Genomic DNA, 14,113 nt, shown 5'->3' with positions numbered 1-14,113 from the left:
GACACGAACCTGACCCCACAGAGAGCTGAGCCACAGTGGACGTGAGGTGCCATGGAAATTAGCGCAGAGGAGAGCACAGCTGGAAGTCCTGGGGACTTCTGCATCTCGACATCACCTGGGAGGGACATGAATCGCACCCTTTCGTCCGGGTCAGTAGAGGAAGACTTCCTGGAGGAGGCCCATCGGGAGATGTCTGAATGAAAAAGGCCGGACTGAGGCACACCTGGGGTCCTGCAGCCAGGAGGGGAGTTGAGAGGCAGGAGGACCTGTGGGCAGAGCAAGTGCTCCAGAAAAGAGAAGCCAGGCAGAGAGCCCAGTCACCCCTATTCCACAGGGAGAGGGAGGCCCTGGGGCAGGGGTGTCTGCAGCTCGCAAGCAAGCAAGCAAGCAAGCAAGCATTCCGGCTGTCTCTTGCCCGGGGCTCCTCCAGCCCCCTCCCACCTGCTTGAGCAGCTCCAGGGGAGGCCTCCTTCTGGGACAGGCAAAGACAGCTCTCCCCAAAATTGCTCCGGCCACACACAGGCTCAGACACCGAGCAAGGGCCTTCTTCAGACAGGCTGCCCCCTCCCCAACCCTGTTCAAACACTCCTTCAAGCCTGGGCTGGTTAGAATCCACTAGCCTTCAGGGGCTATCCGCGACCCACACCCGGCACAAACATTTCTTTCGGTCCTGACAACAAGCAGGCGTTATTGTTAGTCACCATTTTACAGACGAGGTAGCTGAGGCTCAAACCTGCTGGATGTGCTCTAACAGTGGAGTCAGCAGCTCGGGCCCTGCCCGAGACACCCGACTGCTTGGCCCTGGGGTCCCGTCCTCCTTACATAAAGGTCCCCTGGAGATCAAGAAGGGCCAAGTGCAGTCTTGCTCAAGAAACCTCACTCGACACTCCAGCAGCAGCCCCGTGAGGTCCAGGTTCACGTGCAAGTGTGATGAGCCGGAATGTAGGCCCGTGAGGGGGCCAGGCCAAGGACCAGAGCCCGGCACCCCGGCGGCGGGGGGGATTCTGGACCCCTCTTTCCTCTTCCCCATTTTCCTCGTCTTTTACCTCCACTTACTTTACTTCTTCCTACCTGCTGTGGAGTTCTGCACCCTGCCTCAATGTGGCGGTTCCCAACTGTGCTTTAGAGCCCCCTTTAGAGCAGTCTAAAAATACACCGACTGGGCACCACCCTCGGAGACTGATTCTGTAGCTGGGTAGAGCCTGGGAATTTCTTAAAATGCTCCCCTGGTGGTTCTGATACACAGCTGGGGTTGAAATCTGCCTTTCTAGCCACATGCATTCTTTCTCCTGTCCATGCTCTATCTCCCCAACCCCACCACAGAAACCACAATTCCACTGGTCTGCAACCCACTCCCCACCCAGCTCGCGTACCACCCCCCTCCCCGGCCCCCCTTCCCCCAATCCAGAACATAGGAACTGGATTCACTAAATTCAAGCTGCTACCCAGATACTTACGTGGCATTCACAGAACTCCCTGCATCATTCTGGATGCTGGGCACACAGGCCGTGTCAGTGAAAGTGGGCTCCCCTCACCCTCCCTTCACAGCCACGCCATTTGGGCCTGCTGGGGAGGCCAGCAGCTACAGAAAAGTTGGTTACATAATGGGGGATGAGGGCCTCCACGGGATGCATGCCCCTGAAGAAATCTGTAATCCTTTTAAATTTACTATTACAGGTTCTTGCTTCAACCCCACCCCCTACGCGCGCGCGCGCACACACACACACACTCTCTCTCTCTCTCTCTCTCTCTCTCTCTCTTTCTCTCTCACCACCCCCCCCCCCACCCCCGACTTCTGAGGGACGCAGCAGAATCCAGTGACCTGGACCTTCTGGACACTTCTGACGGCAGAGTCCCAGCACAATGTTGCTCACAGAGACACCACAGGCCTTTCTCGTCCAGACTTCACTCTGGCCCTCCATTCCTGTTCTTCCAGCCCGCAGCAGAACCCTGCCTTTTCCTTATTCCCAGCCGGAGGACAACTAGGGGGAAAGCCTCCTCACTCCCACCCTGCTAATGGAATCCTCTCACCTCAGACATGTCTGAGCCTCACAAGACATCTGCAGAACAGCCCAGGGGGTTGCCTTCGCTGGACCCTACAGGATGGCCTGAGAGGACTTTGGTGGGTCTGTGCACACAGCCTAACCAGACAGCACCTACTAACACAGAGCAACGGATGCTTCCTCTGCTGGGGATCTCAGGCAGAGCCCTGCACCTTCCCTGCTTGTCAAAGAAGGGTAAAGAACGCTCTTCACCCCTAACCCATCACACACCAGGGCTGGGAAGTTCTGAGTAAGGAAAGAGTGCTTGGTAAGGTACAGGCATTTCTTGTATGGCACGAACTTTCGTGACCAAATTAAAAATAAAATAAGCCACAGAGTAGAGCAGTAGTCTCGTAACACAATCCACTGACATGCAGGAAAAAACTATTTGGACCTTGAAAAATACTTTTGTGTTTTATTAGTTTTTTGGTGTTCTGCTTTGCTGTGTGTGAATAATCCACTAAACTAAAAGGTAGACAAACTAGGGCTGAGGTTCAGATGTAAAAACCGGAAAAATCGGAGAAGCACAGGGCGCTAAGAAAGTGTGAATCACCCACTCAGAGGAAGAGCTCACACTCACCCAGGGGAGAGCTGGAGGGGAGGGGGTTGGTGGGCAAAAAACCCTACATTGTTTCTGATGCTTTGTTTCAGGGGCTTGTGCTTGGCTTTCCAGAAGGCGATGAAAACGACAAGAACATGCAAGGACCCTGGTTTCTTCATTCACCTTCATTTCTAGAATGCCCACCATGTGCCAAGTGCAGTGCTGTGCTCCGAGAGCACACAGTGATGTGTACCAAAAGCAGGGCCTTGAAATCATGCGGCTACACAGGGGGACAGAGATGCTAATTAAAACACTCACATTCGGGAATGTATAATTACCAACTGAAGCACTGTGAAGGAAATTTCTGTAAGAGTTTCATAACAAAAGAACCAGACCCAGAGCTGAGGAGGGTGGAGGGTGAGGGAGCTGGTGGAGACAATTAGACGCTAAGTCGGTGATGGTGGCAGTTATGGCCTGGAGTAGATATGCAGGAATAAAGGCGGTGAGTGAGGCCAGTGCCCTGGCAAGGCGGTGAAGGAAACGATGAGGGCAACCAGTGGCCAGTCCCTGCAGAACCTTCTCCTAAGAACACCACGTATCTGAAGCACGGCGACACAATTACATCCGTGTTTCGGCGAGAGCATGCTGGCTCAAGTCTGAAGCGTGGCTCGAGGGGGCTGTGGATGCAGGGACATCAGCTGGCAGGCAGTAGAGGATGTATTGCGAATAGACAGGACTCGTGACGGATAGAAGGTCGCGGCGCATCTAGGGGAGGACGGAGGTTACAGAGGTCATGGGTTCTTTCTGGGCATTTGCTTGTGGGGTGATTTGGGGACACTCAGGTGGAGACATCGGGTGGGTCCCGAGCTTAGCCAGGAGTCCAGGGCGGGGACGCACCCATCAGTCACAGAGCGAGCACGGTCCTTTCAGCTGTCAGGGCGGGAGGACACCACATGGTGTGGAGGGAATGCAGACCGAGAGGGCCCAAGGCCCGAGCGGGCAAAATGCTTCGTGGCCACAGAGAGGAGGGCAAGGGACACTAGAAACGAGGAGTGACCAGAGCGGTAGGAGACATACTGGAGAAAGGGAGCGCGGGAGGGAACCCGTTTCATGAAGGTCAAGGGTGCAAATGCTGCTGAGGAGTGATGTAGAAGACGACAGTGAAGTTGTCTCTTTAGAGCTGTTTAGGAAGCAAAGCAGACGGAGGAGGGTTGAGGTGTGAGAGAAGTGAGGGAATGGAGAAGGTGGTTCTAGACAACTCAGGAAGTCTGACTGTAAATGGGAAGACAGAGCTAGGCAGCAGCCACGGTGACACAGAATCAAGTGAGGTTTTCTGCTGGCTGGAAGATGGGAGAAACACCACAAGCCTGAAAAGGTCCGAAGGAGAGGAGCGGCACAGGTGCCCAGGGCAAAACACCGAGGACACCTGAGCGGGGCACAGATTCCGGCTAGGCATTTCTTGGGAAACCAGGCGTCACTTTTCCATGAAGAAGGCGGGGCTGGCCAGCAAGGGGGCAGGCTGGGAGGGTGGTGAGGAACAGTGCCGTCGCCCTGTCCGGGAGAGAGAGAGTGGTGACCTTACCCTCTGCACAGACTACCTGGGACCCATGGCTGGGGCTGCTCTATGATAGTTAGATGTGCAGCTATACTCACATCCAGAAGCCACGCGTTTACTACTGAATTGCTTGCTCGTGGGGAAAAGACTTCTGCCAAGTTAAGAATCTCTAGCTTCTAACCTCTTTTCTCACTGAAACGAACGTTACTTTTTAATATAATGTGTGTTAACGTATGGGGTGTTTTTTGTTGTTTTTTGTTTTTTTTTTTTAAAGCGAATGCCAACTATGCGGTTCCAGTGGGACAGAGCATAATGCCAATGACAGTTCTGGTTTCCTGAGTGCTTACCGTGGGGTAAGGTACTATCACATCATCACGTTACAGAGACAAAAGGAGGGAGGCGCTGTGAGGTGAAGGGGCTTGCCCAAGTGCCATGGCTGGAAGTAGGGGAGACAGGATGCACCCCCCAGGCAGGCTGGGTGGGAGCAGAAGCCAAAGGCACCCTCCTCACCCTGCAAGTCTCTCCTCCACGCTGGAAAACGTGGAAGCCAGGCCCCAGGCAACCTGCACAGTGTGTGGCACCTGAAGGATGGAAGGCACTGGGTGGTGAGCGTGGAGAGAAGGGGGTGGAGGAACAGGCTTGGCTGAGGGCCACTGGCACAACCAGGAACCTTGGAAGGCATCCACTTGGGGGTAGGAATTTAGGATAAGGATTCCTTAATGCCATGAGAAGGTTTGGGGTGGGAAAGAGCTAGAACTAAGGAGAGAGTGTGCAGTTGGAGAACATGGGACCCAGGGACAAGTGGCTTTTTTTTTTTTTTAAGTTTTATTTATTTTGAGAGAGAGAGAGAGAGAGAGCCCAAGCAGGGAAGGGGGTGGGGGTAAAGAGGAGGATCTGAAGCAGGCTCTGTGCTGACAGCAGAGTCCGACGCGGAGCTCGAACTCACTGAGACCATGACCTGAGCCGAAGTCAGACATTAAAGGACTGAGCCACCCAGGTGCCCCTCGAGCTGGCTTAAAAGCTGGAGAAATCACTATTGACCCTCAATGAGGGGAGTTCACAAAGCTACACATGGCATTCCCTCATTCCCCCAAATCAAACCACCAAGTATTTGAGTGCGAAGGAAGCTTAACACTCATCTTTTAATGTCTTTCAAACAATAACAAGTGACGTGATCAATTTATGGGTCAAAGCCAGCACACTTTTTTTAATGAACAGAAATGTTTTACATGTAGTAAGGAAACGTCTTGTCATTTGTTGGTAGAACATATGTACGTATATACCTACCGGGTAGTGGTGCAAAACATATTTTTACTGTTAGGATCAAGAAGTTTGAAAGCCACCAATCCAATTCAATACTCTCATTTTAGAGTGAAGGAGACAGAGAGGCCCCAAGAAGCCCAGCAACTTGTCCAAGTTAGTTAATAATAGCAAAACTGAGAACAGCACACAAGTCTTTAATAGCCCTCTGCTAATTTGCTCACCAAACCGGAATCTCCAAACGCAAATATCTCTGGGAAAGACAGCCTTGACTTTAATCCACATTAGGGTAAGTGATAGTGGAGGAGTAAGCTGATCTTTTAGATCTGCTGCCTAGGGCAAGTTCTGGTAGAGAAGATAGATGAGCGTCCCAGGGCAGCCGTGGGGCTAAAACAAAATAAATGCGAGTGGATGTATGGGGGTTGCAGGGTGTGGCTCACTGGGCACAAGACAGGGACTAGTGTGGGAGGACAAAGATATTTTATCTTGTTTACAGTCTTTGTATTAACAAATATCATCAGGACAACTGGTTCTATGTAAGGAGGCTGTTTCCACGTCCGGGCAGGTGGCCCAGGGCCACGGGTGCTTGGCTCATCTTGTTTCAACAAATTTTATTAAATGACAAGTTCTGAGTAACAGGTGCCTTCGCAATTCTCCATCCCTGCCCAACTCCATCTCTTTAATGAAAACATCATTGTTGGGGATTTATCATGTGTACAATTGTATTTCAATGTAACGTAAGATTCTAAGATTCAAAGTCGGGTCCCTTTTTCTCTGTATTTGTGGGAGGAAAGCGGTGGTGATGCGGAATGGGTGGAGTGCACTTCCCCAGGAGCCGAGACAACTAGCTAGGGCAGGGGGTGGGCAGGTCAAAACGGGGTGGGGAGACACGGCAGTACACATCTGTGAGGGAGTGGCCGCCTCTGGACAGCAGAGTAATGAGCCTCCTTTTCGTCTCAGAACTCAGGCCAAACAACTGGGCCAACCAAGCTCATGTGACCAGGGCTCCTCACCACTCAGCAACAAGCTCTGTGCTCCCCTCCCAGGCGGAGACACCAAGGTAGAGGGGGCAGGCACAGGGGGGAGGAGTCGCCTGATGAGCAGCCAATACGATATCCATAAAGGGTCACCAACAGTCCCCGAGTTTTTTATTTCAACGTGGGATCATTCATTCGGACGGAGGCTCTGGGATGGCCAGCCCCCAAAGCTCAGTTAGGTGCCTGTATTACAAATAAAAAGGATTGTGTAAGTCTAGCATAAGTCACCTTGAAAGGCTGGTGGTGCAAAAGCAGCCAAGACAGGGACCTGGGTCTGCAGTCCGCTGTCCTTAAAGCATACGCCAAAGTTGTGGGGACTGGGATTCTTCCCCTTGGATTTATCTCCTCCTCCCCTCAGCCTGGCCAGTCTTATTCTTGTTCCCTCTGCTCGTTAGCTCGGGCACAAGTGGCTAGAGGTAGGAAGAAGGCTCTGAAACTCAAAGCCACTTTGTTGAGGGTGTGTTCCCCAAGAAACATGCATGGTGGGAGAGCAGCAGGGCAGGACCAGAGATTTCAGGATTATCTGTGGCTTTCAATGATCTGTGTTCTGAGGGTCTGATGTCAGCCATGGAGGACACAGCTGCTGCACCTTCTGCAGGCCTCAAAGCTCCGAGAAGACATTTGAAATTGAAGAGTAACCATAGAACTACAAGATACACAACACCCTTTTGAAATATGGAGTATGCAAGCTGAAGAATTTTAGTTGGTTACACAGAAGAACTTCTAGATAGAAGGGGCACTCAATTCTGAACTGGTAATGAGGACAATTTCTCTTCTGATGGAGGTTCTTGGATCAAAGCCAATTTCCACTAGGCATCAACTAGTTAAAGGGCACACACAAAAGAACTTGGAAACACTCCTAAAGCACCACCCAAATGAATGGTCTGCCACATGCTTAATAAAAAATTTAAGAATTAAAAACAATAAAATAAAAAAATCCAGATCCCAGCCCTCTCTTCCCCCAACTAAGAAAGGGATCACCAAGCTTTCTCTGTAAAGGGCCAGGTAGTAAACTTTACCTAGGGGCAAAACTAACAATACAACACAGGCACTTTTATAATGACAGAAAACAAATTTCCACAATTCTTTTATTGATGAAACTTAAGATCTGTAATAAATACAACTCGGGGTATTTGATGGTCAGGGTAATGATGGTCTAACGAGACAAGTGGAATTCTTCTGGGGGCGGGGATAACATTTCACATAATTGGAATTCAAAGTTAAGCGTTCCACATCATCAAACTGATTGCAGTATTTCTATGTACAGATTATTCTTAGCTCATGATACCAAAACAGGCAGCTGACCCTGAATTTGACAGCACTTGTGCTAAACCAACATCTAGGGGTGCCAGGAATCTGCATTTTACATGCTCCCTAGGTGATTCTGATGATGGATGGGCCATGTTTGGGACGTGATGGACTACACAACTCTCAAAGTCCCTAATTTCCAACCAAAGAGGCCTCTGGTTTTACAGTAGGAGGAGAACCCAACTCTGTTGCATACCATGACCACCCTCACAACATGGAGGATGTCACACAGCTTTGCCTACCCTTAATTAGTCGTTAGGAGAGTTCAGTGAGATGATCCATGAATTGTTACTAGTATACCACATCTTAGGTAAGAGGACATGCCAATTCTCTTCAGTTTTTTGGATGCAGATGGTGACAAATAAAGACAGAAAATGCATTCCATGCAGGATCCCATACAAACCACTGCCTAAGAGTCTTCTCATTACTAAAATGTGTACCCCAACATCTAAAAGGACAGACTTATTTCAGCCTAAACAGATGTGATGTTCTGAACCAAACTCGGAAAGTGTATGGCTTCCCTCCTTAAAATGACAATTCAGAGCCCCCAGGTCCTGACCACCCACCTCAGTATCTTCAAGCAGGAGGCCGTCCAGGGTTCATTTCAATACCTTAAATGACAGGAAACTCAATCTCTCATGAGGTGGCACTATTTTAAAACCAGAGAAGAAAAAGCTCTCCCCTTAGTGTCTGATCAAAAAAAATAAAAAATAAAAAGGTGCTTCAGGAGATGGAACAGAGAGTAAGATGATGAATATGCAGACTGGCTGTGATAAGCTCTCTATGCCTCAATTTCCCTGTGTGTAATATGAGGATAATAACAGTACCTACACCTCACAGTGCTGCTGTGGGGACTAGATTAATTGATCTGTATAATCCACTTAGAATTGTGCCGGCACAGCATGGTGCTGTGTAAGCATTCGCTATTATTATTGTTGTCGTGGTGGTTGTTGTTGTCCAGAACTGCAGAGAAGCTCAGAGTTGTGCTCTATTATCTCTCCAAGACCAACACTATCGCATATTGGGCACCTGACGGCCAGAACAAGCCACTTTTGTCACTTACTCATTAGACCAGCTCACTAGTCCCCTTGTAAAGATGAGGAAATGAAGGTTTAAAGAGGAGGTTAGGTTACCTGCCCAAGATCACAGGGACAGGTTAACTTACCCTACCTCTTTTTGGCCAGAAGAATTCAAACGCAGAGGTCTGTGCAGCTCCAAAACCCACCTTCACTATGGAGCCCCCAGACTCAAAACTACCACCAGCAGCAGCAATCCAGGAACAAAACATCACTGACCATGACCATCCGGAGCCCCAGCTCAATTTTCTGCCTGTGGATCCTTGGTTGGCTTGCATAAACTGGAGTTAATAGCAGGCTACATGAACCCAATTAGGCAGTAGTCTGGAAAACATCATGCGACGTATTCCAAAGGTCAAAGTTAAACCTGGCTTCCTGGGCTGCCTTTGCCAGGCACTGCCATCAAAGCTAGTCTCACGCAGACACCAGAGTTTAACCAGAGAGGTGCTTAACCAGCACTGACATCGGCTTTTAAAAAGTCCCGGAGAGAAGCCAGAGACGTGACGCAGAAAGGCGGTCGGCAGAAAGACATCGCTTACTTTTTAAAAAAGCAAACCTTATTCCCTTCTCTTTTCGGTTTAGGGTTACTACCGTGAACTGCCTTCCCCAGGGCAAAAATAAAAGGGGGAGGGGCAGTGGAAAACTGGGGTGGAGGGGGGGGCCTCCCCTCGCAGACTGCAGGGCGCTGTAACACCCACCTGAAACACGGGGCGCGACCTACCTTCCCGGAGAGCCCAGCCCCGGAGGGCGTTTCCCCAACACATCGACAACTTGTCCCTCCCGGGTAAGCGGCTGCTGTCCTTGGCTCCAGTCAGGGCCGCTGGAGTCGCGCGCGCCCCCCTCCCGAAAAAGAAACCTCATGTTTAATTTCTCCCCCGACCCTCCTATCAGTTTCTCCGAAAGAGCCAACACCCGGGCGGCCAGTACGTCTTTAGGGCCACATTTAACTACGTCTGAAAACGCCAGCAGGAGGAAGGGCGAAACACTGGAAAGAAGAGGGGGTGGGGGAGGTAGGGAGAGCGATGGGGGGTGGGGGGAGCACTTGCGGGGAGGATCGTCGCCCTCCCTGGGCGACCGCCGCCGCGACGCTCCAGCCAAGCCTCAGGCCGTTGTCTCGGGGAAGAAAACCCCATCGGGGCCCACAGCACGACCGGGGGTCCCCGGAGCCGGCTTCCCCTGCTGCCTCCACGTCCGGGGCCGTCGGGGCGATGGCGCAAGACTCCGCACACCACCCCCACCATCCCCCCCCCCCCCCCCACATACACAGCGACAACAGCCACAGTGACAAAATGGCAGCCCGGCGCCCGGCAGTCGTGCCACAGGCGAGCAGGGCCCCGGCGGCCGCCCCTGCCCCCCAATAACGCGTCGGCGCCCTTCGGGCTCGGCCTCCGGCGGGCCTGGCCTTTGCAAAAATAAAAATAATAACACAACACCTCGAGCTCCAAAGCAGCGGGGGAAGCCAGGAGGCCCGCCCGGGGCCGGCCCCGCGCGCCCGCGCCCGGCCCGTGCGCACGAGGCCCGGCCGCCCCGGCGCCAGCCCGCCCGCCGGCCCGCGCCCCGCGCCGCATGGAGCCCGGCGCCCGCACTCGCAGCCCCGCGCTCGGCGCCGGCCGCGCCATGGGGGAGGGGCGGGGCGGGCCGCGCGAGACCCGGGAAACATGGCTGCTCGTCCTATTTCGGCGTCGCGGCGTGGCCACCAGCCCCCGGATCCGAGTTGGGAGAGGCTCCGAAGGTGGGTATGTGGGGGCCCCCGGGGGGGGGAGCGCGGCGGGGAGGGGCGCAGGGGGCGCTCTCCGAGAGCTATTTGTCTTAAGAACGTTTACAAAAAAATAGTTCCTCCTCCCCCACCCCTTTTGTCCCTCATTAGCAAGCTTTCTCGCTCCCCCTCCTCCCCAAATGTGCAGAAAGTGCCCCCTCCATCCCCACCCGCGCCCCACCCCGCCTCGAGGCAGGGGGCAGGCGAGTGGGCAGGGAGACTCGGAGGCGAGGGGGCGAAGCGTGAGAAATCGCTCCCAGTTCGGCGCGGCGCGCTCCCCTCCCCCAGCACACACTCGGGGAAGTTTAAAGAGCCGGTTCGACCCGCTTTCGATCTCGCTCCCAGTTGGCCGGCCGGGTGGCTGGGGCCGGCCTGGCGAACCGCGCCTCCACACCCACCCGCCACGACCCCGGCCCCCCACTGCGCGCCCTTCCCCCTCCGCACGGGGGGCTTCCGGAAAGTACGCGGGAAGACCGCGGCTCCGGCCCCCTCCCCCATCACCACACCCAGCCCCCAAATCCTCCGGCTCGGGGTCTAAGCGGGGATGAAACCGGCCAGAGAAAGGCAAACCGCCGGCAAATTGTTCGCGGAAACTCCTGCCTTCTCGGCGGGCACCCCCTCCCCTCCCTCCGCCACCCCCTCCCCGCCCTGCGCGCCATAAGGCACTGCACGTCTACAGTCCACAGCTGCGTTATGGTGGGGGGGGGGGGCACAAAAAGGATCTTGTTTTCAAAAGTCTCACTCAGGTTTGGGGGAGGAACTAGAGAAAAGAGGAAGCAAGGCCTGCCTTCGCCAGGGATTCGGGTTTTAACGGGCTGAAGGGGCGACAGGTCAGCGCACCGTGCTACCCAAACTTCCAACTCTGTGGAACCCTGGCCACCGAGGCTGGAGGGGGGTCCTCCGGCCCGCGCTGCCCGGGTCTCGGAAGGGGCCGCGAGAGGAGCTGGCCAGGGTCTCCGCCCCAGAGCCGGGGTCTCCGCTGAGCCGCCAACTCACATAAAACACTGTTTGAAAGCGAGAGGGAGCCAGAAATACAAACGAGCGTTCGAGTAACCCACCCTCACCTTCCCCCTCCTTGGGGGTGGGCTTTCGCCCGAGCCTCCCAGTTCCCATCCGTGTAAGTTTCCTCCGGCCGTACTCCCGCCGCTGCCCAATCAATAACGGCGACCAGAAGGCAAACTCCCATCCCGGAGCTGCGTGTTTCCTATGCCCGCATAAATCTGGACCCGGCCAATACCCACCACGGGCACCAGGTCTGGGCAGCTCGCGTCCTGACAAAGTTTCCCGTGCCCATTTATTAACCAGGCGCCGAATGGCTGCCGAGGAGCCCACCCCGGAGAAAGCCTGGCCGGGGGGCGCCAGGGCTCAAAGGCTGGCATCTCAGCGAGGCCGGAAGGAGCAGGGGCGAGGGGGGACCGGGACGTAGCCTTTGGGTAACTTGCAATAGCGATCGCTCGAGGTGGGGAGGCGCGGGGATTATCTGTGCCTTAGCACGTTCGAAAATCCCTCCCCCCTTCCAATTTATCCTCCCTTCGGAAGGAAAGGAAGAAACATCAGCATCTGGCCCGAAGGTGGGGTGGAAAGAGTGAGGGAGAAAGAGGAGGAGAGGAAGGGAGGCAGAGAAAGGGAGGGAGGGAGAGAAAGGGCGCGTTCACGAACACTACAAAGTTACAAATATGGCTCCCCCGTCTCTCGCCTCATCACTGCAAAGAAATGAAGACGCACTTTAAACTCGAGCCATTCCCAACTCCGCTGCAGCCCCCTCCCCACGCGCTCTCCCCGGGGGCCTCGGCCCACATTTATCAGAAACTAAACCGGACTCGCGAAGCCCAAAACTTATTGTGTGTGTGCGAGCGAGAGAGAGAGAGAGAAAGGGAGGGGGAAGGCGCGGGAGGGGGGCGGAAGGGGGGATTCATTTATAAAATATAAAACCCCCTTTTTTTGTTGTTAAATCCAGGAGGCAGCCCCCCTCCTCCTCTGCCTCGTTAATCTTTCCCCCAGACGGAGTCAAGGGAGCAGCGAGCTCAGAGGGTTATTTTGCCTCATTCTCTCCGACCCAAACGCGTGCGCCCGCTGGCCCCCGGTGGGTGCACACTCGCACGCACACTCTCGCACCCACACTCGCACACGCGGGAGCACACGCACAGGTAGTCACACACCAAGGGCAGCGGCGGCGGCAGCCGGAACATGCTCGGATGGCATTGCAACCCCCCAACCTTGCAATTCATTTGCAGTCCGACCCCGAAACCCACACCTCCCGGGCGCCCCCCCCTCAAAAAAAAGTGCCTCCCCCCAACGCGCACACACACACAAAGTAGGAGAATGGACCGACAGAGATATTTTTGGCAAATGCTCACATCAGAGGGCGTCCTGTTCCGCAGCTCTAAATGAATCCGTTTGTCCATTTCCATCTCTCGCGCTCTCTCTCTGCAGAGGCTCCCGCGCCGGCGGAATTCAATCAATAAACCCCGAACCCACGGCCGCGCGTTTTAGGACTTTGAAGGCTCAACCAGCTCCGCTCGGTTCTCGAGCCCCCAGCACCCGCGGCGCACACTAACCTGATCACGGTGGAGGCGGGACCTGCGGGCCGGCGGATGAGCGGCAACAGCTGGAGCCAATCGCCGCCGAGGGTCTCCGGGCAACAGCCAATGGTGGCAGCGGCGGGGGGGGAAGGGACCAATGGGCGGGCTGCGCAGCCGGCCAGGGAGGCTCAGCCATTTGGTTGTGGTGCCGGAGACGGACCCCTTTAGATTTCGGGGCGGCTGAGGAGCGCGGCGGCTGCTTGGTGGCTGAGCTAGGGGGGTGGGCAGAATGGCGGGGGAAGGGAAGGTGACTGCGCCTCGAGAGCCTAGCCGCTCGGCCTCGCCAGCCCGCCGCCGCCGCCTCAGCGTTTGGCCGGGGGCGGGGCCGCAGGTGCGTTACTCGAGGGGGAGGGGCGCGGCCGGAGGGGTCGGGGTCGGGATCCTCGCAGGGCCGAGGGCTTCGCGGGGACGCCCTGGGCCTGCCCGCCTCGCTGGAGCGGGTTGGTGAAAGAGGTGGACGTCCGGCGCGAGGTCTCGGGGCCGCGGGCTGCCCCGCGGGCGGGCTGATGAAAGGCCTGGAAAGAGGGGGGAGGGGTCAAGGGTGCAGTGGGAGGAGGGGCTGGTCATTTTCTGGGTCCGGAGGGCCGCGCGGTGGAGCGTGGCTGCTGCCCTCCACCCCCTCCGCGGGTTCCCACCCCCCCCCGGCTGCGGCTCACAGCCCGCGCGCCCCTTCGCCTCCCGCCTCGTCCTCGTCCAGCCGCGGCCATCGCCGCCCCTCTAATAAACAAGTAAATGAAAGCAAGATGCGTCCACCTTTGGATGACTTTCCTCGCGGTCTTGACCCTCTCTACGGAGGGGCCTTTCAATTTGCTGTCATGTAAGGTCAGCCTGGAAGGAGCGATCACCAAGAGGCACCCAGGATCTTGTTCAGCCAATAAATGAATGGAGACCATGGATTAAGAGTTGTTGCTGAATATACTGAATATTAAAAAAAAAAAAAAAGTGAAAAGGGAAGG

The 14,113-nt window shown here is 55.0% G+C and overlaps 1 protein-coding gene and 1 long non-coding RNA gene across 4 annotated transcripts in view; one reads left to right on the top strand and one right to left on the bottom strand.

The window, feature by feature from the left end:
• The window catches only part of ANP32A (acidic nuclear phosphoprotein 32 family member A), a 39,940-nt gene extending 26,890 nt beyond the window's left edge, over positions 1-13,050 (bottom strand). Inside the window, exons 1-2 of one of the 3 annotated variants that reach the window (XM_047861805.1) lie at positions 10,253-10,315; positions 10-193 (exon numbers count right to left, since the gene is read on the bottom strand). In XM_047861805.1, coding sequence (XP_047717761.1) covers positions 10-128 — 119 coding nt within the window. In that variant the 5' untranslated portion in view covers positions 129-193; positions 10,253-10,315. Of the gene's footprint in view, positions 1-9; positions 194-1,457; positions 1,480-10,252; positions 10,316-12,932 lie in introns of those variants that run through there. The other 2 variants (XM_047861804.1, XM_047861806.1) reach the window with 2 other exon arrangements.
• LOC125167547 (uncharacterized) lies at positions 10,376-13,895 on the top strand. Its single transcript, XR_007152819.1, has 2 exons — positions 10,376-10,551; positions 13,009-13,895. It is a non-coding gene; the product is annotated as an uncharacterized LOC125167547 (long non-coding RNA).
• Positions 13,896-14,113: the final 218 nt, after the last annotated feature.

The sequence above is a fragment of the Prionailurus viverrinus genome, chromosome B3, assembly GCF_022837055.1.
Source record: "Prionailurus viverrinus isolate Anna chromosome B3, UM_Priviv_1.0, whole genome shotgun sequence".
In the NCBI taxonomy this organism is placed as follows: domain Eukaryota; kingdom Metazoa; phylum Chordata; class Mammalia; order Carnivora; family Felidae; genus Prionailurus; species Prionailurus viverrinus.
Note: the sequence above shows the minus strand (reverse complement) of the source record. Positions and strands in the feature narration are given on the sequence as shown.